Source organism: Pelobates fuscus, chromosome 5 (genome assembly GCF_036172605.1).
Source record: "Pelobates fuscus isolate aPelFus1 chromosome 5, aPelFus1.pri, whole genome shotgun sequence".
Lineage (NCBI taxonomy): Eukaryota > Metazoa > Chordata > Amphibia > Anura > Pelobatidae > Pelobates > Pelobates fuscus.
Genome location: NC_086321.1, coordinates 348,978,641 through 348,996,536, shown reverse-complemented (window position 1 = coordinate 348,996,536; position 17,896 = coordinate 348,978,641). Strand labels below are relative to the sequence as shown.

Sequence of the window (17,896 nt, the reverse complement as noted above, 5' to 3'; positions counted from 1 at the left end):
CCTCCCGCCCGGCTCTGGAAAGGGGAAAAGGGGTAAAACTTACCTTTTTCCAGCGGTGGGCGGAGAGCTCTCCTCCTCCGATCCTCCTCTTCTCCTCCCCGTCGGCTGAATGCGCACGCGCGGCAAGAGCTGCGCGCGCATTCAGCCGGTCACATAGGAAAGCATTTAGCAGTGGGTCAGTAATGGTGTGGGGTGGCATTTCTTTGGGGGGGCCGCACAGACCTCCATGTGTTCGCCAGAGGTAGCCTGACTGCCATTAGGTACCGAGATGAGATCCTCAGACCCCTTGTGAGGCCATATGCTGGTGCGGTTGGCCCTGGGTTCCTCCTAATGCAAGACAATGCTAGACCTCATGTGGCTGGAGTGTGTCAGCAGATCCTGCAAGACGAAGGCATTGATGCTATGGACTGGCCCGCCCGTTCCCCAGACATAATCAAATTGAGCACATCTGGGACATTATGTCTCGCTCCATCCACCAACGTCACGTTGCACCACAGACTGTCCAGGAGTTGGCAGATGCTTTAATCCAGGTCTGGGAGGAGAGCCCTCTGGAGACCATCTGCCACCTCATCATGAACATGCACAGGCGTTGTAGGGAGGTGATAAAGGCACGTGGAGGCCATACACACTACTGACTGACTACACACACTACTTGGCTTGTTTTAAGGACATTACATCAAAGTTGGATCAACCTGTAGTTTGTTTTTCCACTTTAATTTTGAGTGTGACTCCAAATCCAAACCTCCATGGGTTGAAAATTTTAATTTCCATTTTTTATTTTTATGTCTGATTTTGTTGTCAGCACATTCAACTATGTAAAAAAACCAAAGTATTTCAGAAGAATATTTAATTCATTCAGATCTAGTATGTGTTATTTTTGTGTTCCCTTTATTTTTTTGAGCAGTGTATATAAAACATTTTGGTCAGGTGGGGTCAAAAATTGTACTTCTGTCTGATGTCTTTCTTCGATATCCCATTCACATCTAAGAAGATTAGTTTACCGTCCCATACACATAATCACAATTTCACATATTATAATTTTCAAACAATTGGTTGATATTATCCTTGATATCCGGAACTACAGGAGGCTTCCAGTGATGTGGAAGAACCACAGTGGCTGAAATGAGAATATGGCCTAGGATTATGTGTTTATGTTTAGGTAAATTATCAGGTAACTTTTTGAACAAGCACAGTTCAGGCGTTAATGTAATTATGGAGTTATCAATAAGTCTAATCAAAAAATGAATGTCATCCCAGTAAGACTACAGTTTAAGGCATGTCCACAGCATATGGCATAACCTTACCACATTCCCTCCAACACTTATTAGTACGTGATAATTGTAGCTAATAAAGCCTAGAGGGAATGAAATATCATATGTGTATAATCTCGTAGTGGGATGCCAGGATTTTTGACTCTGAATAGAGGGACATGGCCAGAGGTCACCAAGCACTATAACCAATTCAGTGAGATGAAATAGTTATAGTACCGACCGGTGTAATTTAAGGTCAAAGCACCCAAAATGGAAAATTTCTCTAAGTCCGCTCTTTCCACTTTGAATACTTTTGGTCTTAAATTTGGAATTCACTTTGCATCGAAGAGCTTTGAATTTGAAATACGAAATGCAGTCATAATGTGGTATATTGACTGGTCAATTGAACAGCCTACAGACTTGTCATTCGTAAGGCAACAAGCATGTACAAAACACAACGAGCATTCTAAGCATCACAACCATTACAGCCCTCTTTAATTCTCAAAAAAATAAATAAAATATCAACTTAAACCTCTCTCATTATGTTAGCTTAATGGTGGCTTGGGTGCAACAGCCCAGCCAATTTAACCATTCAAGGTAAAACATTGCCTCTTTGCAGAATAGACAATGTTTACTTTGAAGGGTCAGACTCACTTCCACTGGTTGTTACACTGACAGACACTGGAGGAGCTTCAACGGGAACGACTGAGTAAAACCGTCACGCTACATGGAATCCTCCAAAGGAAAGCATTGATTTAATGCCTTGCTATGAGGTCCTCTATGAGGAGCTTTGGATTGGATCACACTGGAGGAGGCAATATCAGCTCCATGACGTCTCAGGTGGTGGAGAGTTAAGATGATTACTAGGGATCGACCGATTATCGGTTTTACCGATATAATCGGCCGATATTCGGTATTATCAGCAATATCGGTATCGGCCAATAGAGATACCGATATTGCCGATAATACCTCCCAGGACCGCCAGGCTCATTACAAGCCCGGCGGTCCTGGGAGGGCGGGCAGCAAGCATTTACTCACCTCCCAGCAGATCCTCCAGCTCCCCAGTGTAACTCTCGCGAGACCCGCGGCCGTCAGAGCATTGCCATGGGTTACCGCGGCATGCTGGCCGCGAGAGTTACACTGGGGAGCTGGAGGAGCTGCTGGGAGGGTAGTAAATGCTTGCTGCCCGCCCCCCCACAGCTCAGCCCATACCACTGGACCACCAGGGACTGCCACAGCCCCCCTCCCTGGCCAGGCAACAAGCAGGGAGGGGGGGACAACAAAAAATAATAATAATAATAAAAAAAAAAAAAATAATGTAATAAAAAATGCCCCCTCTCTCTCACACACACACACACACACACACACACTCCATTATATACACATACACTACACAAACACACTGTATATAAAGCAGTGTGTTTGTGTAGTGTGTGTTTATAATGCAGTGTGTGTGTTTATAATGCAGTGTGTGTTTATAATGCAGTGTGTGTATATAATGCAGTGTGTGTATATAATGCAGTGTGTGTATATAATGCAGTGTGTGTATATAATGCAGTGTGTGTATATAATGCAGTGTGTGTATATAATGCAGTGTGTGTATATAATGCAGTGTGTGTATATAATGCAGTGTGTGTATATAATGCAGTGTGTGTATATAATGCAGTGTGTGTATATAATGCAGTGTGTGTATATAATGCAGTGTGTATATAATGCAGTGTGTGTATATAATGCACACTACACAAACACACTGCATTATATACACACACTGCATTATATACACACACTGCATTATATACACACACTATACAAACACACTGCATTATATACACACACTATACAAACACACTGCATTATATACACACACTATACAAACACACTGCATTATATACACACACTATACAAACACACTGCATTATATACACACACTATACAAACACACTGCATTATATACACACACTATACAAACACACTGCATTATATACACACACTATACAAACACACTGCATTATATACACACACTATACAAACACACTGCATTATATACACACACTATACAAACACACTGCATTATATACACACACTATACAAACACACTGCATTATATACACACACTATATTATATACACACACTATACAAACACACTGCATTATATACACACACACTATACAAACACACTGCATTATATACACACACACTATACAAACACACTGCATTATATACACACACTATACAAACACACTGCATTATATACACACACTATACAAACACACTGCATTATATACACACACTATACAAACACACTGCATTATATACACACACTATACAAACACACTGCATTATATACACACACTATACAAACACACTGCATTATATACACACACTATACAAACACACTGCATTATATACACACACTATACAAACACACACACTTTGTATATAATGCAGTGTGTTTATATAATGCAGTGTGTGTTTGTGTAGTGTGTTTATATAATGCAGCGTGTGTAGTGTGTGTATATAATGCAGTGTGTTTGCATAGGGTGTGTGTATATAACACACGTGGCATGTATATTTTGTGCATTTACCTTTAGAAATAGTTTTTATTTTCCAAAATGGTAAATGTACAGAATATCGGCAAATTATATCGGCTATCGGCCTGAAAGTTCACAGAATATCGGTATCGGTTCTAAAAAAATCAATATCGGTCGATCCTTAATGATTACCACTCCACTCTATTAAAAAAAATAAAAAGCTTTAAGTTATAAACCTAGTTGTATTTATAATTTGGCAATCTGGCCATATTTAAGCATAGGGCTAGTTATATGAAGACTCTAAGCAGACTGTAGTGGTTATGGTGGAGCCTGCAGTTCACTGATGTTCCACTGTACAGAGTCGACCGGTTCAAAAGAACAGTGTCACATAATTGTTTTATAGTGTCTCAGCATAAAGACTGCTGGAATGTCAGTAAAATCCCAACTCACTCAAAAGATAAGAAGAGAATAGGGACTACTTTGTCTTGTGTATTTTTCCTAGGTTTGACAAAGGGCAGAGCTCTCTTTTGTCAAGCACTCAGCTGTCACTAGTGGTGAGGGCTGTGGGGGAAAAGGCTCTTACCATGGAGAATCCCGTGCTGACGATGGCTCCTGGCAGATTTAGGGAAAGTTGGAGTTGAAGAGTAATTGGAGGGAAAAGATGGCTAAGCCCATAAGGACAGGATCAAGTAATTAAAAAAAACACCTTCCCCTGCCTCCTTGGTTACTGGAATACAAGAAGGTCACTATCTGGTGACTTTGCAAAATATGCAGAGACCCCAGAAGTTGACAGGCCGGCATTAACATGTAACGATTCACTGACCTTTTGCCAACGCAAATTATTAAATTACAGTAGACAAATGATAAGGTTCTATATTTTTAGATCAAAAAATGATTCTTAAATTTCCCTTTATAATATTGTAAAGCATTGCAGAATAATTTGTTATACAGTTAACTATTTTGCTCTACCTTCCCTCCCCCTCCCCCCCCCCCCCCCATAACTTAGCTATGAGTCTTTTTGACTGGATTTGCCTCCTAGCAAGTTAAACTCTTTTTATAACCGCATGGGTCAATGCAAAATGACAGGTGAAGCAGTGCAACTCTGCTCTCCATTCGAAAAAGGTCTGTGGAGAGCAGTAATGACTAACCCAGCTTTGGGCACACTTGGGATTGAGTCAGCCAACTGCCCTCCATGCACTCGGAAATCATTAAACTGGACTTTATACCGTGGGCATCTGGATCCTTTGAAATATCTAAAGCATGGTTTCTAAAGACGCCATACAATCTCTATACGTTTCAACGCAAAATAAATTATCCCATAGCAAGTGATGCGTGAAAGTTACAGATGAAAATTAAATTTTAATATGAACACATTTCTACATTGATCCATGTTTTAACAATGTAAAATATTAAAAGGAATACTCAGAGCAGCCTAACCTATCACAGCCTGCTGTGGGACTGCTTTTCCTTAGGTACAACCTGTAGGTTGTCAAAAGTTGACAGGTGAAGATTTAGTTTAGCTCCATGTCCTTTGTCAACTTTTGTCATTGGTGGTCAAGTTCTTACTCGTCTCATTCCAGCGACACGTAATCGACTGTGTGGACACTTGATGAACTGGGCATGCATGCGACATAATGCTCACACTCTTGGAAAGGCTGACAAAGCAATTTTCAGCGGTCACCATCTTAGAAACTCCAATATGGAGACACCGTGGAACAAGAACTGGCTTGACCAGCACAATGGAAGAAAAGGTCGGCAGCATCGATCCAGGGACCACTAAAAGTTGTGAGGGGGGCTGGAGCAAGAGATACATATATCTGGGTCGGGGGGGGGGGGGGGGATTCGATGTATATATTTTAATAAATTCTTAACATTTAGGGTGCAAATATGCATATCAAATCTAACATTCTAGTTAAGATACTGTCACTATAAGAATAGAAGGCAGAGTGACTAAAAATGTGTAACAATTTAATGAAGATATTTCACACTTGAAGAAAGTGTGATCAGTTAAAATGTGTTGACGTCTACTGCAAGCCACAAATTCATGGCTCATTCGCAAGAAAAGGCATTCACATAAAGCAAAGAACGGGTGGGGTAAAAAGTGCATTAAACATTTTCTCGAACAAAATACATGTTTTCAAAAATGGGAAACTGAGATTTTCATTTCCTTCTTCTTTGATTCTTGAAAGATAAAATGAAAACAATATTGATCCTACAGCACAGCTTTTCATAGAGGTTCTTATTAAAAAAAATACTTGCCTCAACAAAAGCAAAAATAAGAGGCAATGGCAAGTTACCTGGTACGGTATTGTTAGCATGTGTAGAACAACTATATAAATCACTTTATGCTTAACAGTCGGATTCAAAATAGTCAGGTGGGGATAAACCTTCGAGGTCCATTCACTATCACACATCTAAAAAAAAGTTTTTACTTCTATGCTTGATTTCATTTTACTCGTCACAGGTGAGTGGACTAGTGGAATTTGCAAGCCCTAAATATAATGCTAACTTGCATGAGAACAAATGCATGTTTGAAATATTCAAGGACTTTGCTTGAGCCATCTTCCATAATAGATTTAATAATGCCCTTTCATCAATGAATCCCTTTAATGGGAATCCATAATTACAGACTGGCCACTTTTAATAACAGACCAAAAGGAATTAAAAGACAAAAACTCAAAAGAGGACAACGCAAAGAAGGTTACTTCTAAGTCGGAACAGAGGATTTAAGAGAAAAAGGTTTAACTTTGTATGAAACAACCTTCTGTAGAGACAGAAGGATCCACCAACCAACTACAAGGTTGGACAAAATTCAGAGTAGAGTTTGAGGCGTTAATTGTTTTATTAATGAACCCATTTCAATTACATTACATACAATGAATGCTTAACCCATGGATGCACACAAGGTAGATCCACAGATTTTTTAAAACTACAGCTTCCATGATGCTTTGTCATTGTAATACATTCTAAAGCAGGGGTCCTCAAACTCTGCCCCCCCCCCCCAGATGTTGCTGAACTACAACTCCCATGATTCTCTGGCTATCCATGTAATTCAAATAATCATGGGAGTTGTAGTTCAGCAACATCTGGGGGGCCGGAGTTTGAGGACCCCTGTTCTAAAGGCATGCGATCCTGGGAATTGTAGTTCTACAACATCTAGGCATCCCTGACTTAACATATGGAGATATGTTTGGCTAGGTATGCGACATCTTCTAAATGAGCTCCATTTTCTGCCTTCCAAAGTCAAGCTCTTTCGCTTGCATTGTTCATAACAGTCCATTTTTGAGGTGTTGCCACTCAAATCTCTGCACGGATATTCTCCCTGAGCGGCTCAAGTAAAAGCAGGCTGTCCGCATCTACCCGCTACTTCAGATATCACCACATCACAGTAATCGGGAGCCAATTTATCTGGGAATTTCTTGCACTTTGCGTCCAAACAATGGACCTGTCATTTTAAAAATAAAATTCCACTATTTTTACTCGTCGTTCCTTTGTGACATTACCCATGATGAATCTCCCAAGACTGACTAATATGTGCCTGCAACATAAAAATTGAACTACTAACATAAGTTATTTACCTGTTAAATGCTACTCTGAATTTTGGCTCACCTTGTTTTTGGAAAGAATGTATCAAGACGAGAACTTACGAGTGTGTTTACATTGGAGAGATCTCTAGCGTACAAGGCTACCAACCTTTGGAGCTCCAGATGTTGTGGACTACAGCTACCAGATGCTTTACCAGCATTATTGCTGTAACAGCATTACGACAGATATAATCCACAAAATCTCGAGTGCAGAAGGTTGCTTTCACCTGTTCAACATGCTAGACCACGGCTACTGAGATTATCACTCAACGCTCACATGCTTTCATTAGGTAAAATATATATATATTCTATATTTGGTTCACAAGGCAGGTGCCTGCAACCCTTTGCCTTGCCCTTAACCCAAATCTATCTTGTGGAGAAGGTATATTACTGGGAATTTTTTTATTTTTTTTTAAAACACATGCAGGAGGTAAAGAAACTCTACTCATTACCTACCCAGACACCAGATACACAACGGGACAACAGGAATTCATATTTCAACTCTTGGTCATAGCCCTTCAACAAAACTCATTGCTACAACTACTGGGCATAGTTCTTGAATACAATTACTTTTTGTATGAAGATACTAATTATGCACAATGTGCAGGTAATGCGATGGATTCTATGTCCCCCTCCTGTGAAAATCTGTTTCTAGCAAGCTATGAGAAGAAATACATTTACACCAAAATGTTGTTCAAAGAACATATGAAGTATGGTGGAGACTTATATACAATATAGTTTTGCTAAATTGAGGGGGCCACAAGAACCATTAGTAGAATGTATTCATGAGTTCAATACATTGTTACAAAATATTGAATTTAAATACACCATCAGTCAACACAAAGTAAATTTTCCGGTTACAGATGTTGACATGAAAATTGAACAATACAGATTGACCAGCAGACAGAAAAACCAATGTACATATGGTCAGCCATCATGCTTGTGATACACTTACAACTTTACCCTATGGTCAAAACGAAGTATTGAGCCCAACGAGCAAAGAAACCAGATCGTACATGTGATTAAAAACCACTGTTGAGGAATGCATAACTTAATGTACCGGAATCACTGTTCCCACTGATGGGAGGGACAAACTTGTATTGGTAGGTGTATGTAGCTTAAAAAAAATGGATAGTTGCATCCCGCTATATATGGAACTTTCCCATAGTCTGGATGTTCTTACTGCGATTCCGTCATCAATAAAGAAACCTTTTCACACCCAAGGACAAGGAAAACATAAAATAAGGGGTAAATTCAACAATTCGAATAGGGAATATGTAACTCCCTATAGCGACACGTCAAAGAACAAGGACATAAAATCTTATGGCAGATCTCAATGGATAGATTTCAGAAACCTAGAAGAGGTTGTGACAGACAAAAGCTGTCAGAAAAGACGGATTCTAGTAAATACGTTTTGTTTTCAAAGGAGTGTTTCTTTGAGCTCTATAGATATGAAATGTATTGTAGTTGGTGCCTTTTTCCCACATGAAAAACATTGTGTCATCTTCATTCAATACACTGGATACAAAGAAAAATCTCAACGCAGTGGTTCTGGTGTTTATAGCATGCCCCTGCAGGCTCAGCCAATGTTATTGATGACATTTCAGAGAAAAGGCAGTGTTTACATTGCTGCGTAGTAACACCTCAAGTGGCCGTCACTCAGACGGTCACTAGAGGTGCTTCCTACGTCAGTGCTGTGTGCAGCACCTACGTTCAGCATCTCCCGGCTATGGAGACGCCGAACGCTCCCCCATAGAGGTGTATTGATTCAGCACTATAGTGTTCCTATAATCAAATGCTTTCTTGGGTGTTACATGGATAAGTGTCAGATCTCCTTAAAGGAAGGATAGCAAAAGTCACAAAGACTACCTTCTGTTACCAAAATCTCTGTCACGGTGGCACTTTGCAGTCAAAATAGTTAACACATTAAGATTTTATGCATATTAATGTTACAGTTGTACCTTGTAACGTGTGCTCATTTAAGAGCAAATCAAGTTCAGACACCAACATCCACAAAGCATTATGGGAGGCCGTCATACAACATTGTGCCAGCGTCCAAATTAGCAGATTTTTGTTTAAAAAAAACAAAAACAAAAAAAATTGACAATGCTTTTGTATAGGGGCTATCAACATGCTGTACATCATCATGCAAAGCGTGAGGACGTCCAGCGTCGTCTCATTAAGTGAATCTACAGGAAGTGCCTCTGGTAGCTGCCCTGGTATTATCTTGTTATATATATATATTCCGCCTGTAACGCCAGAAGCCGGTACTCTTGCAAGGGATCTTTCACAGATACACAGTCACTCGTCATAATGGGACTCAAGGGAAATCCAGAAAATCTGGTTTCACATTTTCCACCCCAAAATACTGTGTTTTATTAAAAACTAAACCACGTTAAGTTCTAGATAACTAAACAGTGGAAACACGCTTGATCAAATAGACCAATCTTTAACTTGGCTAAGTATTGTTGGTTTAGCCACGTCATTCATTTAAGAATAGTATTTCCAGTTTGAACTGTGACAGAAAAGATCTAAAATTAATTAACTCCTTAGTAACAGACATTTCTGAGATTCTCCACATTTACAATTAAGGCCTTTTTTGCACTTTACTGCTTTCTAATGAAGTAAGCCCATACAGATTATATATAGTTTTGCTTGTTTGTTTATAGGACTGACAGGGCTTTCTCCTGGTATGCACAGCACAATATATTATGTATCAATTCAACATTAACGAAAATAGGAGCTACAGAAAGAAACTGAAAAAACAAACAAGGTTTTTAATATTTTTGCTAATAATTGACACACTAAATGAACTCAAAATAGGCTCACTTATTAGTCCTGACTGTTAAAAATATCTTTTATTTCTAAGATTTCAATATATATTTTATTTTTTTACATTTAGGGGACAAATATCGGAAGGAGTAAATTAAGGTTTTAAAGATACGCCTTTTCAAAACTTGTTCTGCTAAGATATTCAGAAAGGTATTTAAAATGACACTAAAGGCACCCAGACGACATCCTCTCCGTGAAGTGGCCAGGGTGCGGTGCACTCTCTTTTTAACTGTCCCTGTATTTTTGTTTAGCAAGAAGACAATTTTGCCACTATAACCAAAAGCATTTGATTGTCGCAGCATGGCGTTAATGCGCATGCACGGCAGCCTCCCAATGCTTCCCTATGGGAAACGGGGTGGCTGCGCCAAGACAGTTTGTGTTATCATGGGGTTTTTGGATATATGTAGATGTGTTCATCACAGAACTCAAAGTCCTAAGAAGTTTGCAAGAATACAAGAGTATAATGGGCACACTAAAAATGGGAAATACTTCTTGCAGGGTGCTCCAGGAGGAAATGGCCAATCCATGGAGACATCAAATGCAAGAAAAAAATATTCAGGCACACCTGAGGTTGCTTCTAAAAGGCAGTCTTTTACTGGGAACAAAGAAGTGGAGACAACGTTTTGGCTCCTCTCTGAGCCTTTATCAGACTTTTTTGTTCCCAATAAAACACTGCCTTTTAGAAGAAAGCTCAGCTGTGCCTGGATATTTATTTTCATCCATTTAAGGTTTTAAGAAGTGTGAACAAACCAAGCATGAGAAGAGGGTAAGTGTAAAACTATCCTACTTGTTGATATACCAGCAGCATTATATTCTAGCACGCCAAGCTCTAATCAGTAGTTGATATCTTTGAATTTCATCTTTATGAAGGTAGGATGGGTTATAGTTACAGGAATATTTATATTCCACACTAACAAGTCTTAGTGCACAGTAGATACGGTTTCCATTGCTGGCACACAGATTGTCTGCTTTTATACAAACATACATTGCAAGTGTTCTTAATTCTATCATCAATCAGTTTTCGCACACGATGCCTGTGATTGCTTTAAAAACTGAGAGCTGTTTCCCCCCCCCTCCCCCTTTCCCCTCCCAAAGCTATTATTTAAAAGATTTTTATTTTTTTTAATAATAGAGGGGGAAAAAAATAAATAAAAAAAACATGAGTACATTCATTTGCAGTGATAATTAATATGTTTAGGACATGGTGGTTATATATTTAAACCTTAAATATTTCTAAAAATTATTTAAATAAAGACTTCGCATGCGCGAGAATACGGCATTGAGGTCTCTGGAGGATTCCGCGAGACCCTCCATAGACACAGTCAATTCCTTGAAGTCGTCACTGGTGACGGCTGTTGGGATTGACACAGACTCTGCTCTGAGTCTAAGAAAGTTATAAAAACAAATTTAAAAAAAAAAAAAAAAAAAAATCAGGCAGAAGAGAAATACAGAGTAGTCCCTACTATCTCTGCATATCTCTTGACTGGGTTGGAATTTCAGTGAATTAGTAAAGATTTTATCTTTATGGAATACTCATTGTTCAGGTGGGTGCAGCTTTAATTTAGTGGTTCTTGTGTCTATAGGGTGCCCTTGCAGACTTTTCATTTTAAACGCTGCCTTTACAGAGAAAAGGCAGTGTTTACAGTTAAAACTAGCGGCAGTCTCTCAGACTAGAGGTGCTTTATATGTCAGTGCTGCACAATGTGCAGCACCTACGTTCAGCATCTCCACGATCTGCATGTGAGTGACGTTACTAAATGTGAATTCCTTCAAAAATCAAAGGATCTGAAGTATAAGCGGTTCTAGTGGCAGTCTGGTTAAACACTAAAGGCATATTTCTGTCAAAATGTAAATACTGCAGTTTCTCAGTGGCTGCAAAGTTTTACCGAGTCAGACAAAATGCACATTACATATGCACCACAACCACTGCATTAAGACATAGTGGTTTAGTACTCAGGGTGTCCCATTAAACAGACTCCCACAACAGATTTTGCAACGTCCCATCAACTGACTCACAAAGGCTAAGGAAACAGGAAACACCTTGCAAGGCATGCAAAAGATACTTAATTAACCCCTTAAGGACCAAACTTCAGGAATAAAAGGGAATCATGACATGTCACACATGTTATGTGTCCTTAAGGGGTTAAAGCGCATTGTTTGATAAATGCAAGAAGATCTACAAAACAGTCTCTTCAAAAACCTCAATTTTACACTCTCAAGCGGGCGTCAGAATACCACTGGCACAGTTCCTGGAGGCTGTGTGTAGCCAGGAGCTGAAATTGCCCCGTTATGGAAGATGGAGGAGCTGAGGACCAAAACCTTTAACTCCCCATTTCTCCGCTCCACCTGGTACCATCATGGAAGTGGGCATGTCACTTAGTGGGTGCGATTCTTTGCAGAAATTGCACAGCGTATCTTTAAATGATTTTGTGTATATTAAATGTATATGTAAATGTAAATGTATATTCGTCAAAATTAACTGTTCAGCACACTTACAAATACTCTAAATGAATTAATTGATCTGTAAAAATAAAGAAGTATCATTTAACACTCTTTTTATGTATTAGGCTAGGTTTATGAAATCCAGTAAATGAAGAGAATTATACAGTGCTTCTCTTAGACAAGCCATATTGTCTTGTGTAATAAATAGAAAAGTGCACGACATCACGAACGACTACACTTTACTGAAGCATCTGACATCGCCACTACACACTCGCGATATAGCGGTCCCCAACTTCCAATAACCCTATCTAACCTACTCGATAAAACACAACCCTCACACATACCTTACCTTATCCCAACTCTTTAGTATATAAAACTACAATGCCAACCCAACGTAATTTGACGGCAAACTGGATACTCTGAAGGGAAAGACGTTTCACACCTAACTATACCCTCAGACCTGATAGGATACCAATGGCTACAGAACAGACTCCACCGTCAGGGCACGTATACTCCCCCAACTGCATACTAACAGTCCTTAACCGGAATGTTTGTGCTACACATCAGACCACGGCAGCCCTGCAGGTTGACAGACTTGCTCGCACATCGACACGTATACTACTGTCTTACTCACCAATGCCAAGGCAAGCCTACCAACACAACCCAATATCTCTATGGTAAAATGCTATGGGTACGCCACAAAGAATGTACACTGTCTTTTTACCTGATTGCTGACAACGTCTATATGTTGCTGAGGATGATGTCAATATAATGTCACTGCTGAACCCAGTTGATCTTTCACACATATAATTGTCGCACTTTACTGAAAGTTAAGCATTCCCTCTTTCAAGTTAACTATTGAAAATAAAAGACTTTATAAAAAAAAAAAAAAAAATATACTGGCAGAATGTAACAGAGGGATGGACCCAAATGTGACCAAAGACGTTGAAATTGCAATACTGGATTGTTGTTTCCCACACTCCTTTCTCTTTTCTGTATCCCTTGTCCCTTACAAAAATATCAATAAAAATCTTTGTACCATAAATAGAAAAGTGTTACCATTCCTTTAAATTAAGAACTACAAGATTACAGCTCTCAGCGATTTTGCGACATGCTTAAAGGCATACTACAGCATACAAAGCTGTATGCCTGGCACTATCACTCCCTCTGCCTCCCCCCTCCCTCGCGCAGCGGTAAATTAAGAGTTAAAACCCCTTTGTTTACTTACCTGATCCCAGCACCGATGTCCCTTGGCACTGGGTCGCAGCTCCGCCTCCTCCGTCAGTCAACAAACGGGCGCCAATACTTTCCTATGGGAAAATAGCTGATGCTGATAGACAGCCACTGGAGGCAGACTTAGAGCTGCAATGTAAACATTGCAGTTTCTCTGGAACTGCAATGTTTTACACTGCAGCACTAAGTGCAATAGGCACAGTGCAGCCAAACCACTTCAATGTGCTGAAGTGGTCTGGGTGCCTATAGTGTGCCTTAACAGCTGTTAATGAGCCTAGCCTCAAGAGACCATTTAAAATCAGGTTTTGTCTGTGTATTATTAAGTAATCTGTATAAATGTTAAAAGGCAAAGACATGCAGACAATTTTGATACCCATTTAAAAACGCATTTTACAATTAATGCCTCAAATTTTACAAACAATTATTTCATACAACATAAAGATGCAGGTTGCACCAAAATAGCTTTATCCAATAGTAAGGGGTGGAGGGTATCCTTTAACATTAGTGTTTGCAGCCTGCTTCCATAATCATTTATAGTTGATCTTATAGCACGTATCCGATTTTCTGGTATTGTTTGTATATAATTATTTCATGCAGCCTAAATACACAACCTGCCTGACTTTAAATTAAAAAAAAAAATTAAAAAGTTAAAGCTCAAACCTTTTTAAAAACTCATCCTCAAAAGAATAAATGTGATCGTGCATGCGCATGCACCATACACAAGCAGTTCAGTATGCGAAAGTGCTAGACTAGATATAAATATGGAACCGTGTCTTTCACTAATTTTAGCTATATTATTTAATAGATGAAATGCTTCTCACTGCAGCTATATTTTAGTTCCCAATATCAATTAACCAGAGAGGAATCAAACTAACAGGTTATTCAGTAAGGTGCGAATTCAAAGTAAAACCACAGTTAATATTAAATGTTAAGCCAAAGTAGCTGATCAAGAAGCATTGCAAGCATAGATTTTCTTTTTTTCCCAATTTGGTTATTTTGGACTTAGAACACTGTTACCGTCTGGGGACTTAACATATCTACCATAACCTGCCCCTTGCGGGCGCCACCGTCCTTCCCTGGCTGATCCTCTTCTGCTCCTGGCCCTTCAGCTGCAGCTCTATGGAGGATCTTTATGTAATACTCATGTTGCAAGGGAAGGGTGACAGTGACACTTTAAATTTGAAATCACTTTGAATAACCCTGTAAATATCTAGATGTGGAATAGATTACTGAGAATATACACAAGACTGACATTCAGACGTTCATGGTCTCTTAATTCATTACACAATATTAGTTGGAGACAGTTGCTATTTTATTCTCCAGTGAATTATGGTATTAACGGTGCAGTAGAATACTCTTCTCTACTTCCTGGCCACGTGCCCAAGATTCCCTGTACAAGGGTGTGCTAGGTATTGTTTTCATTTGATTCTGTGTGCATGTTCACTAGCCACAAGCAAAAAGCATGAGGTTTGAATGAATTATATTAGGTACTAGAAAAGTTTAGCATATATTTTATTATTTTGAAAAGGAACTTTCAGTTTTACAAAGAATCAAACTAAATAATTGGCAAAAAGCGACTTGTGGTCAAAAGATATAATATTCAGTGGTTCTAAACAGCCTGGATCACATGTCTCTTACAAGGCCCTGCTAGTAAGAGGGAGGAATTCACAATGTGAATCTTGTGATGGATGACTGCTTGCAGCCTCTAATTTAATGTGCAGGTTGGGTAAAATAACGGAAATCCATTTACCATGTTGCATTATAATAAACACTTGATTGTGATAAGTAGTGAAAAAACAACAAACCATCTCCAAGTGTTTTACTGCTAGGTTGTTCACACATCACAATGGCCAAATGACAAAAATATCGCATTTTTGCTTTAATTAAGCACATTTAGTTTTGATAAATTCCCTCGTTCATTTCTGGTTTATTCACCAAGTTCATTATTAACATGCAAGTTAATTCATTCTCTACGCTTCTTATGTTCCCAATCCCTTTTATACAAGTAAGTCTATATAGAACCAGGACTCGCCCTATTTGTGGCTACATATATCCAGAGATAAGAATTACATTATCACTCCATCCAACAAAATAACAATTTTAGGTTTTTTTTTCTCCCCTTTCTTTAAATGAAAAATGGGTGAAAGGGAAACTAAAGTTGACTTTGCTTTCAATGTTTGGCAAAATATGTCACATCTGTTGTTGTGGTCTCTAATGCCCACTGCTTATGGTTGGTTGGGCAGCACTGGAGAATGCAGAACACAGATCCAATCATTATCCAATCGTGGATTAGAGATAGAAGCACTAATTTACAGTCTATCTCACTGTATTGCAGAGTATCAACCCTCATTAGACCGGTCAATATGCAGATCAGTGAAATATGGCAACAAAGTGGCAATGCATTATTCAAAGTGAATGGTGGGAAGAAGAAAAAAATAAATAAATACTAAAACAATGACAATACAGGGAACGTGTTTCTCATGCACTAATAGGATCATAAAACTGCTTCCATTACTGCTTTAGAAATACTCACCTTCAAGCACTACATATGGGCAGAGCCCAGAGTGTGGTGAGAAATATATAGGGCAGGGTAACAATGTAATTAAAAAAAACATTGCTAAAATGGTGTGTAATTACAGTGTGCCACTCTAGTTATGGGTCGCACAGTGCCAGTTTATATGCCAGCTGGCATTGAACTTGAACCAGATGGGTACCAGAACCAAGTTAATTGCTCAGCCCTGGCACTGCAGAGGTTAAATACACCCCTGCCATCCATAGCAGGCATCCCAAAACACTGAATAAAATGCTGATAGCTCCCAGCCTGCCCCTCCTCATTCATTCCAGCCTGGAATGGGCATGTTTCCCCTATGTGCACTTTGTTGGCCAGTGAGCTAGCACTCACCTTATACCCTGAGCACATTAACCCACCTAAAGCAATAAGCAGAGATGCCTTCCATACCTTACACGTAACACAGCCCAGACCCCCCCAATCAATGAATCACCCATTCTGTAACCACAGTACCCGAGCCCCTCACACCCCCTTGCTGTCAGGTCGGGGACTCTAAGGGCACCCCCAAATCCCCTGCTCCCCTATCATCCTCAGCCACCCCCAGGTCCCCCAATAAATGAATCACCCATTCTGTAACCCCCTTACCCGAGCCAGGCCCGTGTTACCGGCTCTGTGCCCCTCACACCCCTTGCTGTCAGGTCGGGGACTCTAAGGGCACCCCCGGCTCCCCTATCATCCTCAGCCATCCCAACCCCCCTCACCTCATCCTCCTTGTGGTTCCGGATCCCCCGCACCAGGTCCTGCAGGTTCTTATCGAACATGCGATCGATGCTGCCTTTCACTATGCGGAGCGCCATGTCCGAACACCGGGCCGAGCACCGCCGGATTCTGCTGTCACCGGACACGGACACACAAAATGGCCGCCCCTCAGCTGACTGGAAGACACGCCCTCCCGCGGCCATGTGACGGGCAGGCCCCGCCCACCCCACGGCAGAGCATGGGTGAGTGAGGCGTCATGCAGTCTCTCTCGCTGCCATAGAATGTCCATAACTCTCTCCTGTGGAGGTCTGCGGACGTTCCATTTTGGAGTTCTATGTTCTGGTTCCATTTAGAATGTCCCATGTCCTGCTGAACCTGGAATGGGTTACCTGTGCCACCTGGGGTGCGGTGCTCATTTACAACTCTACAGGGTTATTCACTAAAGTGAGAATGATGAGTGAATTTCAAATTGCAAGGGATGCTGCCGGATAAATGAAGTTGTTATGGTGCCAGGAGGCCCCGGGCGTCCTCTTACTTTGAGTGGTTAAAGCGTTCGAGAATGATTAAAGGGTCACTATAGTCACCCAGGCCACTTCCGCTCAATGAAGTGGTCTGGGTGCCAGGTCCCTCAGGTTTTAACCCTTCAGATGTAAACTGCTATGTTTACATTAAGGGTTAAGCCAGCCTCTAGTGGCTGTCTTCCTGATGCATCTGCGAGGCGCACCTGCGACGCTGGATGTGAATTTCACATCCAT

At 40.2% G+C, this 17,896-nt stretch overlaps 1 protein-coding gene across 2 annotated transcripts in view; it reads right to left on the bottom strand.

Moving 5' to 3' along the window:
• AP3D1 (adaptor related protein complex 3 subunit delta 1) overlaps positions 1–17,301 on the bottom strand; it is a 62,687-nt gene extending 45,386 nt beyond the window's left edge. For both annotated transcript variants that reach the window (XM_063455875.1, XM_063455876.1), the window contains exon 1: positions 17,144–17,301. In XM_063455875.1, coding sequence (XP_063311945.1) covers positions 17,144–17,239 — 96 coding nt within the window. In that variant the 5' untranslated portion in view covers positions 17,240–17,301. The remainder of the gene's footprint in view (positions 1–17,143) is intronic.
• Between the last annotated feature and the right edge of the window lie 595 nt (positions 17,302–17,896).